We start from the raw sequence: 12271 nt of genomic DNA on the forward strand, positions 1-12271 counted from the left end.
AAAAACCTAAGTGGAGATTTTCATCCCATTCAGTATCAGTATTGGATTTGAAATTGTTTGTATATATGTAATTGGCTTAATTGTTTTCACATATGTAAATGATTTCATTGCTTTATATAAGCAACTATTGTATATGTTTTTATAATATTATGAAATTGCTTCGAGATGCTTCACAGGAAGTGATTCCAGTAAGTTAAATATACAAAACTTCTGTGCACAGTTTCCATTAGAGGAAGCTACAGATCACTAATTTTCCTTTTAAATTTATTTATTCATCTTCCATTTGATGTTTAGGTTGTTCCAGCTTGTCTCTTTAAATTCAGAGTAAAAATATAACTTATAAAACAAGGGTTTAATAAACTTTCTTATAAGGAAAAAAACTGCCTTTGTTCAAACTGTCAGCAAATATGTAGTAGCCAAACCATATGCCACTATAGCGTCTCACATCAGCTTTGGATTAATTTTAGATTTTGCATAAAATTTTCTGGTGCTAGTGTATTCAGTAAAATAAGAATCGGCATGGTAATAAATAAAACAATATATCTGACAAGTGTAGTGTAATTGGGCATCTGCTTGTGTAATGGTGCTTCTTCTTCCTCTCTTCCCTCCTCTGAGCCCCCAAAAATCTGCCCCAGACAGTTGCCCACACTTTATATACTTTTTCATATGTACTCTTGTTGATTTACAAAATGTAACTAGTAATAATCAGGCAGTGGGAATGACTGCCTCTCTAACTAGATGTTTCCTGATACCAGAAAAAGTCCTTCAGGAGTATCTCTGTAAAAAACATAATTTTTAAAGCTCATGCCTTTCTCCTTTTGCTCATCGTTGTTGTCTGTATTGGGTACAATCTACCAACAGCTGCTTAGTGTGATTGTATAAGAAGAGTGCTTTTGCAAAATGCAGGGTGATGATGATGATTAAAGTTTAGCATTGCAACAGATTAATAGGTCCTTTGTTTATTCATAGTTTACACAGCAGCAGCACATAAACTGGGTGTGAGGAATCATTTCAGTCTTGGAAGAGCAATTCTTTAGGGCAGAATATGCAGCAATATTCATATTAATTCAGATGGTACTTTGTCACAATAGTAAAATGCAATTCAGTCAGTACCAAAGCTCATGTATCAGAATTTCATTTACTGTAAGGACTCATCTACATGGTGGTTTACTGTGTGTTTGGTGCTACTCACATCTCCTTTTAATCCACATGGTTTACATGACGTTACTGGCAAACAGAAGCTATCACACAGTTTTCCCCCTGTAAATTTGCACTAACCCAATCCTCTCATAATACAAAAAGGGAAGAAAAAAACCTATTCACTCCATATCTCTAGTGCTTGCAGACTTTGCTCTGATGCTTTTAAGTGGGAGTGTCAATCGTTCCCCTCTCCACATCCACTGTCTCCTCCCCCTTCTTTCATTTCATTTCCTGTAGGCTGACAAGCAACTTCCAGCTGCTCTCCATTCTGCTGGCCTTTTTTTTATGTTGCTGCAAATGGTGCCTTATTTTTCTTTTCCCCCTAACTTGTGCACAAAAGCATAACACTGCTCAAACAATGGTTTGTATTTCAGCTGTATTGTACCAGTGAAAAAACAAATAATCGCACTTCCAGGTTGTTTTTTAAATGAAACCGACTGCAGCTGCTAGAACAAACTGAGCATGCTTGGTTGCCAAGTAACCAGAGGGAATGGAAATATTAAATCAGAGGGCATGATCATTAGGAAACTGCATGATTGATCCTTCCCCTCAGGGTAAATAGAAAACACCGTATTTGCAGCTAGCATTGAGCCCTCACTGTGGACGGTGCAAACAGAAAATGGAAGTTAAAACAGCATCTTTAGTATGAAGTAATACTCCTGTACGGATAAGCCCTGGGCTTCTTTTGAGCTTCCTAACTGATAGGCTATGATATTGTGGAAACATATAAATTAATTTTGCTCTCCCTTCTAACATAAAATAAAATAGCTATTTTTAAAACCATCTATCAGTATTGTTCCCTGAGGCAGAAGTCCTTCTACAGTTATCTGCTTCTGCTTCACTGTCTGCATTCTGGCTTAGCTCAGTTTGAGGATCACGGCTTCTGTGGGACAGAAACCCAGGCAAGTCTGTGCCCTGGATGTGTTAATTTGGGGGTGAGCTGGGGGCAGAATTAAAGCAGGCCAGGGAGGATGAAGGATGGCACACATGATAATGCTCAAGACTATGATCTTAGAATTTATCTGGATGTTCAGAAAAGTGATGTAAAGGTGAGAGGATTAGTGTGAGGTAGGCAGGAACAAAAGCAAATCTAGACATGGAAGCTGGATAGGAACAAGGCCAAGATGTAATCACAGAGCAAATGGGCTTGTCAGAGAATGATACAGACAGGAATGAGGAACCGGAAATGTGTATAAAGCAGGGATAAAGGGCACCCATCAGGGAGTTCTCTAGAGTGACCCTCATTTCACCCCTCATTGCTAGATACTTTAAGCCAGGCTGATGGGAGTTGTAATCCAAAACATCTGGAGGGCACCGGGTTAGCAAATGCTGGTACAAGCTTTTAGGGGCTCTGCCTCCCTTCGCAGCTCAAAGAGTCATTGGAGGGGTGATTAATTCGGGTTGGAAAGAATGCTTTCTCTCCAGTCGTCCCCATGGAAGTGCTTTTTTTTAAAATTTACAAACATTTCCTGCATAACTGAGGAAATCAAACGGTTATTCAGAAACTGTTGCCTTGTCTACAGTAGCCCATTTACACTGACCTGATGGTAGGTATAGGACCACCAAGTTCTTTATTAGATATACTAAATAATTTTATGCTCCAAAGCTTGAATCTATTGAAAGATCTATTGAAAGATCAATTATCACCAAATAAAGTATTGCGATTTAACTGAACTGAATATTGCTATTTGATCTTGTTAACTTTTTATCTCTTTTATTTTATACAGATGACCATCATGTCCCACTTAAAGGATCTCAAAGATGACTTCCACAGTGACACAGTCCTCTCCATCTTAAATGAACAACGCATTCGGGGTGTTTTATGTGATGTTACTATAATTGTGGAAGACACCAAATTTAAAGCCCATAGCAATGTCCTGGCTGCTTCAAGCCTTTATTTCAAAAATATATTTTTGAGTCGTGCTGTGTGCATTTCTGGACATGTACTAGAACTAGATGACCTCAAGGCTGAAGTGTTCACAGACATACTTAATTATATCTACAGTTCTACAGTAGTTGTTAAAAAACAGGAGACTGTCTTAGACCTTGCAGCTGCAGGGAAAAAACTGGGAATATCCTTTCTAGAAGATCTTACAGAAAAGAGGCTTTCAAATTCTCCGTGTCCATTCTCATTTTTCAGTCCTGAAAAGAGTGACGTGAAAGAAGAAAAAAGACTTGAAGAAACAGCCATCACAAATGGACCAAGAATTACAAATGCATACTCAATTTTTGAAACAGAAAACAGCAATAATTTGTTTTCTCCTCTTGACCTGAGAGCAAGTTTTAAAAAAAATCCTGAAACAAATAAAGCACCCAGCATTAGTCTGGATAAGAACAGTGCTTGCAAAGATGTTGAGCCAGCCAGTACATTAGCTGAACATTCTTATGCTGTTACTACAGGTTGTGATTCTTCTCAACGAAATTCCTTTTATCACCATGAGAATAACCCAGTTTGTAAAATGAGTGAAGATGATTCTGAAGCTCTCCAGTCAATGCCTCTGGTTGAATCAGAAATGCAAACATACAGTACACCAAAGGCTGTTTATAACTCTGAGGTCACTGATATACCTACAGTGAAGATTTCAAACCACAAAGGACCCAGTGTGGAGGGTCACCCTAAAGTAGTAAACGATCACACCATTTCTTTCCATAAATCCCACCCAAATACTGTTTTCTCTACCAAGGAAGATGAGAATAAATCTGATCACATTTCTGGATCAGTAGTCACAGTCATTCCACCTGTTTATATTTGTAACTGTTGTACAAAATCATTTAATGATGGTACTCAATTCCGCACCCATCTTGAGCTTCATTCACAGCCCCAAGAACCTTTAGTTTGTAAATACTGTAGCAAACAAATTGAAAGTGCTACTGGACTAAAGGCACATGAACAAGTATGTAGGGGACTGAGCACTTTATATGTTGAAAGTGACAATGAGCAGAGTTGTTTAGATAGTTTTGAAACTTCTTGTGGAAAGAATGGCACCTCGTATAAAAACTCAGAGTCTGCAATGTCAGAAAATAATCTTGGTGATTATTCTGTCACAAACTGCACAATGCCAGAAACAGACCACTTTGTTAAGGTTGTTGATGGGCAAATACTTTATACTTGCAATGTTTGCAAACGTACCTATGTCACCTTGTCTAGCCTCCGAAGACATTCAAACGTCCATTCATGGACAAGAACTTACCCTTGTCATTACTGCAACAAAATATTTGCATTAGCAGAATACCGTACCAGACATGAAATCTGGCACACAGGAGAAAGGCGGTACCAGTGTATCTTCTGCCTTGAGACCTTCATGACATATTACATACTAAAAAACCACCAGAAATCTTTCCATGCGATTGACCACCGGCTTGGAGTAAATAAGAAAACTGCTAATGGAGGCTTGAAACCAAGTGTATACCCTTACAAACTTTATAGGCTTTTGCCTATGAAATGCAAAAGGACATCATATAAAAGTTATGGGAAATCACCATATGAAAGCATACAAGCAAGCATGCAAGTTAACGAAGTTCCTTCCAGGACCTGCATTGTTCAGAATACTGCTGCTTCTGAACTGCCGTCACTGAATTTTTCAAACAAAATGTTGTCAAATACAACTATCTCCTTGGAAACATCTTCATGTAGTGATGCAATAGCAGCGCCTGCGAACCCTCCTAATAGTTCTTCCTGGGAAGTTGGCCCATTCAAATCAGACCCTAAAAACAATTCTTATACTACAGAAAGGCCATTGTCCTCCACTGAACTTAACTCTGGCCCTCAGGAATATGATTCATCTCTTCTAGCATTTTGTAGTAACAATGCCAGTGAAAATCCAACCTCTGCTATTAACTATAATAATTCAGCATCACCTGTGATAGTGCAGAGTTGTAGAGTTTCATCTGTAATAATGCACAGTAATGCCATCAATGCAATAGGAAGCAGTAGTACAGCAACCTCAGTGGTTACAACCAGTCAAATAGCAAGCAATGACCATGTACATGGGTCAGATGATAGCAAAAGCAATGCTAGAACAAGAAGCAATAAGGAAAAGAAAAAAATACCACTATATGACAAAGAAGAGATATCAGAGGAATTAAAGTATATGGCAAATACAGGAATGTCCTCTGACAGACCCACAGATACCTTTGAACCTTCAAGTAAGACTGAAACCTACATTGCAAAACCTGCATTACCAGGAACATCTGCTGATAGCAATGTTGCTCCTCTTTGTCAAATAACAGTTAAAATTGGGAATGAAGCCGTTGTGAAAAGACAAATTTTGGGGTCCAAACTGTTTTACAAAAAAGGGAGAAGATCTAAATATGATTCCAGAGAAGACCATACCATTCAGGTTGCAGAGCGAGAAAAGAGAGAGAGAAGTACATCTCGAGTGTGTAGATCAGACTACATTGAACTCAGTGAAATGTGTGATGATGTAAGCGACCATGACTCCAATGATAAACCATGGCGCCCATATTATAATTACAAACCAAAAAAGAAATCTAAACAACTAAGGAAAATGAGAAATGCAAAATGGAGAGAAAAGTATAAGAGTAGAAATTCCTGCAGAGAAAGTGAAAAGACGTGTGTCACAAATTACACACTTAGGAACATTCCTGAAGAGAAGATTGTTAATCAAGATAATGGGGAAATGCCAGGCCTTCATTGTGAACTCTGTGAAAGAGAAAACTCTTCTACTGAAGAAGCCCAGGAGCATTTACACTGGGACACAACTACTTCTGAGTCTTATGTTTGTGAGTTATGCCAAAAGGTGTTCCAGAACCCACCTGCTTTAAGGATGCATATGCAATGTCATACAGGAGAAAAACCCTACCCTTGTAAAACCTGCGGGAAGAGCTTTTCAGTATCAGCAAACTTACAGAAGCATGAATGCACCCACTCGGGTGTCAACAATTTTGTCTGTCAGTACTGTAACAAGACATTCACTTTAAATGAAACGCTCAAAATACATGAGCGAATCCATACAGGAGAAAAGCGCTACCACTGTCAGTTTTGCTTTCAGAGCTTCTTGTATCTTTCTACCAAAAGAAATCATGAGCAAAGACATAAACGTGAGCATAGCAGGAAAGGATTTGCCTGTTTTCAGTGCCCCAAAATTTGCAAGACAGCAGCTGCTCTCGGAATGCACCAGAAGAAGCATCTATTTAAAAGCCCCAAGCAGGAGGATAGAAAAGAATATTCGTTTCATGAAAGCACTAATCCATATATAAGTCAAAACTTCATTGGCTCAGACGGGCAGGAAACAGCCAAACCTTTACTAACTCAAAATGTAATTGATGCAGATGGGCGTGAAGCAGCTACCATTCCGAATACCACATCAGATGCTGGACTTTGAGTAAGAAAAACATACAGCAGGCAAGAAAACAGAAACAGGAGAAACCTGAAGTACAAGTCCTTAAAATATAGTAGTAGTAGTAGTAGTAGTAGTAGTAGTAGTAGTAGTAGTAGTAGTAGTAGTAGTAGTAGTAGTAGTAATAATAATAATATAGACTTTTGGAAGCTCTAAAAACAGGTATTATTTTTGCATATAAATATATTTAATATATTATGTGAAACGTGCCATAAAAAGCTAAAATGAGGATTATGTAGACTTCTCAAATAGTATGAAGGCATAATAGGTGTTGACATATATGTCTCAAAGAAAAAAGTCTTTGCATAATAGAGGCAAACAAGAATATGCCTAACTGAAACATTTTAATAGAGTATTTTAAGGAATTACTGTTGAGCTGGATTATATATATATGTTCAAAGAATTTATGCTTGGGGGGAGCAAGACAGCACACCCTATATCCTAACTGGCATTTAATATTAATCTGTTCAAATTTCAACACTGTAATTTTAAAGTTTAGTTTAGCTATAGTCTAGATGTGTACAGCATCTGATAAAGATTCTAAAATTTGTTAGTGCAAAAAGTACATCCAGCTATTCTTAGGTCTGAATGTGCTGTTTGTGAACTGCCTTGTGAGGACTGATAATAAATCATTATGTTATTAAGAGTGAACACAGGCTCATTATATGTTAGTACTGTCAGGTGGACAGCTAGATCAACTATTGAGTGAAGCTGAAATATTTACACCATGAGCCACACAGCTGGAGGAAACTATCACTCCAGAGGGCTGAACAGACCCCTCTTCCTTACACTCTTACTCCTTAGCCTTCCACAGCAGTCAGGTCATGATTTTCAATGGAAAGTCCATGCATGTCTCCCATATACAGCTGTTCCTCTCTTCCCAAGAGACCTGGCCCACAACATGTTCAATCTCTCAGTAGGAGAATGAAAGGAAGGAAGGTATGGCTGGGTGTTTATATGGGACATATGCATTGGTTTCCTATTGAAAGTCACAGCTGATGCACAGAAGTTTCATGGGCAACTGTTTGGCCACTGTGAGAACAGGATGCTGAAATAGATGGGCCATTGTTCTGATCCAGCAGGCTCATCTTGTGTTCTTATGTGCCTCTGTGTGTTTGTGACCAAGTCCTAGACAAGGAGAGCCAGGAGGGAAGATGGCTTCTCTGAGCCCCATGCTGATCCTCTTCCTGGTATACAAGTGCACACGGGGGGGGGGGGTTAAGAAATAATTTCTTCTCTGAGATTTAAATTTAAACCTGTATCCTTAAACTGGAACATTTGAGCTTATTGGATTGTGGCTCAGACTGACTGTCAAATAAGGTTAGTCATTTAAGTGCATACATGCGGACAGCAGCCCTTTTTAGGCTTTCTGTAATATTTGCATTAAGTAAACACAAGGGGGCAGCAGGGACAAGTGCACTAGCTCTGCCGCACCTCCATTCCCATCACCCTCCAAGTGTTGGAGAGCAGTCGGAGCCTCATGCACTCATGGAGACTCTCTGTGCCTTTTAGAACCCTGATGTTCTATGGCTGTAAACCATGCAGGGAGCCTCCACAAATACGGGAGGCTCTCTGCTTCATAAGATCACCAACTTGTGGAGGGTGATTGACATGGTGATGGGGACAGAGCTAGCGCATTCATCCCCCCTTGTGTGTTTGCTTAATGACTATACAGTTGCGTGATAGTATAGCATAACAAGTCTGTGGAATCCAACATGGGTTCAGCTCACTATCTAATAAGCATTAGACTACCCAATTCCTGAAAACCTCAGTGATATACTGTGAGGCAGACCTTACCAAACTAGTTTGCAGAAGCTACATGGAATGCAGGCATTCTGCTCCTAATATCAAGGATTTATGGAACAGTCCACATGAAGGATTTAATTATTGAGTTTTCAATGGCATTTTATCTCTTCAATCTGTTAATTTAGTTGGGCATGTTCCTTCTCCTGGAAGAGATACAATTTTCCCAATTGAAAAAATCTGAACTGTTGTAGAAACACATAATGAACCTGGAGTGGCTCAGTCCTTGATGTTATTTGGCTCCACAACTCATTTTATTTTTTAGAGCAGTTCTGTAAATGTTTTGCTGCCCTTACAGAAGCCTAATCTTCCCTAGGCAAATACATATGCTGCAGAGCTATGCCTAAAGAGGCTCTGAATTGTCTGCATAACACCAGAAAGACGTGTAGTAGACTTCTGGCTCCCATATAAAAGCTTTAATGCCAAAATAAAAGTCTACAGAAATGCCCGTTTTTGAGCTTTTTCATACTCTGATCCTCCTCCTCTCTCTCTCTGTCTCTGTGTATGTGTGTGCGTGTGTGACAGAGAGAGAGATTCCTTCCTTTTTATCCTGCAGGAGGGACTCTTTCTGTATAGTGCCCTATTCCTGGTTTTGGAGCATTGGGTTGCATGCTTCCTTCATTCTGTAGCTGACAACTAACCAAATAATTGATCATTTATATTTGGAAGCAGCCAAGGGGGCTTGCAACAAAATGCTGCAGTGGGAAGTATTTCTGTTTAGAGTTCAATCAGATGCCATCCTCCAAGATACTACATTCCGTTTCTACTATCACCCATTTTTTTTTCTGTTTCCCTGTAGTCAGTTAGCATTCTGTGACCACTCAGTGCACTCAGGCCTTCATGTCACTGTTTTGGGAGGGGAGTTTCCCCTTAGGGGTGGTGTTCAACTACCACACCCCTTCAGCACAAGGATTTCCACTTGCATAATGGGAATTCCCAGCCTCTCCAGGTATACTTGAGATGGTTGGAGGAACCCCTAGAACAGATTTAGGGGGCATGCAGGGGGGAGGAGGGGGGAGAATATTCCATTGCATAAGGAGCAATCCTTGCACTGACTTAGTGCTACGTTGAATTCCACACTAAGATTTTTCCCTTTTTTTCTTTTGTACTTTTGTAAAACTGGGGGTTTCTTTCTCTTTTCCTGCTGATACTTCCCTCTTGTGCATGGATGGTGCCGGTTTGGCTACCTAAGGATCAGCATTTGCCTCTGAATTGCAGAAAGAGAGGGAATGATTCTTGGAAGATTCTACAGACAATGAACATTCATCTCTGAGAAGCATCTCTGGTCTTTTCCATTTTGCATTTTATTTCTGTTGATCAAGCTTGGTGGCATTATATATTTGGTAGGAGAAAGAGGAAGGTCAGCTGTTTAAGAGAGCACTAGAAATATTCTGTTTTATGAAGATGTGTTGTTTCTGCTTGCATAATCACTAAGACAAGGAGGTCTACAAATTAATACAGGATTGATGCAGAAATAATTAAAAAGGAGCCAAGGTAGCAACAGAAACTTTCAGGAAGACAAGAATTTTATCAGGTATATTGTATCAGGAAAAAAACACAGACCACAGAGAGCGATCCTATGGTGGTGGAGAGATTCTGTGGTGGAGCAACTGCCACATCTGAAGCCCCTGCCAGTTATCTGTGGCCAGGCTGGGAATTAGGCTAGCATTGTTTTCTCTCTTTTTTACCTTTCCATTTAATTTTTTCCCTTCCCATTGTTTCTAAAGGCTGGTGGCATTTTGGGCCCTTTTCAGGGGCATCATGTCACGGGAACAAGGGGGCTTAGGACCCTGTGGATCCCCAGAGATGTGCCCTTGGCACACCTCGCTTGAAGGACATCTACACCAGGTTTGGGGAAGTTTTGGCCCTCCAGATGCTGCTGAACTATAGCTCCCATCAACCCCAGCAAGTGTGGCCAATGGCCAGGGATAATGAGGGTTGTAGTTCAGCAAAATCTGGAAGGTCAAAGGTTCCACACATCTGATCTACACCCTTAGAGCCTTCCATAGGCATATGTACTTTCAGAGACATCTGTACCATCTGCTGTTGGGCCTCCCTGATAGCAGTCACTTATGCAGCATCCATGAACTGCTCAGCTGCCCTTTGGCCAGCTTTAGGATTGCCTTGTAGGTCTATGAAAAATGAAATAAACACATTTCAAATGTTTAGAAAATATAAATTTCTACCTTGGCTCTATATATTTTATAGCACAGGAATGTTCTAAAGAATATCCATAATATCCAGATTGCCCTTGTGTGTTAAGTGTTTATACATTTTTTAAAATAAAGAGTCTCAGCTCCACTAAGCATACAATGAAATGTATGCTTATTCTTAACTTATTTATTTACACAGAAAGTAACAGAGCAATCCAAATGCTGGGGAGCGACGGAGAAGCCAACGGAAAGCTCTGCGGGATCCTCCTCCTGCTTGGGAGCCAGCAGCCCGGCTCAATGCCACCTCTGTTGTGAGCCGCACACATGAGCAGGAAGGAAGAAGCCAGCTCCCACGAACAGGCCTCCCATGGACTAAGTGTTCCCTGTAGATGGCCATTATGATTTTTTTTACTGCACTGGCCTTTTGGCCAGTGGGGTTTCTGGGCAAATTGGGACCCAGGGAAGGGCTCTGAATGTGAGGAAGATCTTGTGCAAGTCCCCCCCCCCACGGCTTCACTCCTGCCATGCCCCATTTTTGGGGTTTCCACCGGCTTCTGCTGGCTGTCCATCCACTGGGCTGACCGTCCCTGGTGGACCCCTGGCAGTGCCAGCAGGCTCCTGGTGGCACCACAGCTCATCCATGCTGGAGGGCTGCTGCCAGCAGAGGCCGGCGCAGCCAGGGGCCCACAGCATCCAATTCCCCCCAGCCCAGTGGAAAGGTCAGTTGGATTGTGCCCTAAATATCCCATGCAATTGATACCAGTATTGAAAGAAGTTGATTGTACCCTGGGGTTGTTCTACAGCTGCTTTGGTTTGAGAGTCTTGCAATTAGAAAATATAAATGTGTGACGTATTTCAAATAAGTAAATTATGACATTTTCTAAAATGACACGTATGTTAACAATTCTAGACCAAAGGCAATGTGTGTAATATTTATACATAGCGATAATTTTATAATTTTCTATCACTGTGTAATGAATATGAGAAATAATAGCTTATGTTACGTTTGAGGGCTTTGTATATTTTGATAAAATACAATAACTTTATAATTCTGTATGTTCTCTACAATTTATAGAAAAGCAGTTTTAAGATAGCAGCATCATGTTTATAATTAATTGTTGGAATTTTATTATGTCAAAATAATGGGTAAAATATTACAGACAAAATTAGAGTTAAAGCAAGTTGGGAATTATGGTACATATTGTTAAGAACAGTGGTTTGCTACATAATGGTATCTGTATTTTTGTTTAAAAAAACTATTAAAATCTGGTGTTCAGAACTATAAAAAGAATCCAGTTTATTATTTTTTGTAAGATTCATGATGACAATAGGATTCTTTCATTAAAATACCCACTCTCTGTTGTGTTCCTCCCCCTCCAAAAAACCAAAATTTAACCTTTTTTGCATAGTGTGGTTAGCCAGTTATCCTCAAACTGGTCCATTTGCAAAAACATGATTTATTCTGGAGTAAGTGGTTTGAAAGTGCCTCAGATCTTATCAAATTTTTATAGTTACGCCAATTTAATATTAAAGCTTTATGTGTCTATTAGTGTAATTGGTTCTATCCAACACTGCATGTGGTGAGTTCTGCTCACACAATGGGACTTCTACTTCCTTCTCACAAACACTCAAAATCTGTTGAATGAATGAAACTTTATTTTTACCCCGCCCTTTTTCCAAACTGGAACTCAGGGCAGCTTACAAATAAAACTACATGTAGTTAAAAACATAGAAAAACATACAATTAAAATACGA

The 12271-nt window shown here is 39.7% G+C and overlaps 1 protein-coding gene across 7 annotated transcripts in view; it reads left to right on the plus strand.

The window, feature by feature from the left end:
• The window catches only part of ZBTB38 (zinc finger and BTB domain containing 38), a 52871-nt gene extending 41350 nt beyond the window's left edge, over window positions 1-11521 (plus strand). For 4 of the 7 annotated variants that reach the window (XM_061636878.1, XM_061636876.1, XM_061636879.1 and 1 more), the window contains exon 3: window positions 2928-6634. In XM_061636878.1, coding sequence (XP_061492862.1) covers window positions 2928-6545 — 3618 coding nt within the window. In that variant the 3' untranslated portion in view covers window positions 6546-6634. Of the gene's footprint in view, window positions 1-2927; window positions 6635-10715 lie in introns of those variants that run through there. The other 3 variants (XR_009764077.1, XM_061636877.1, XM_061636882.1) reach the window with 3 other exon arrangements.
• The last annotated feature ends 750 nt before the right edge of the window (window positions 11522-12271 follow it).

This window comes from Rhineura floridana, chromosome 7 (assembly GCF_030035675.1).
Source record: "Rhineura floridana isolate rRhiFlo1 chromosome 7, rRhiFlo1.hap2, whole genome shotgun sequence".
In the NCBI taxonomy this organism is placed as follows: Eukaryota; Metazoa; Chordata; class Lepidosauria; order Squamata; family Rhineuridae; genus Rhineura; species Rhineura floridana.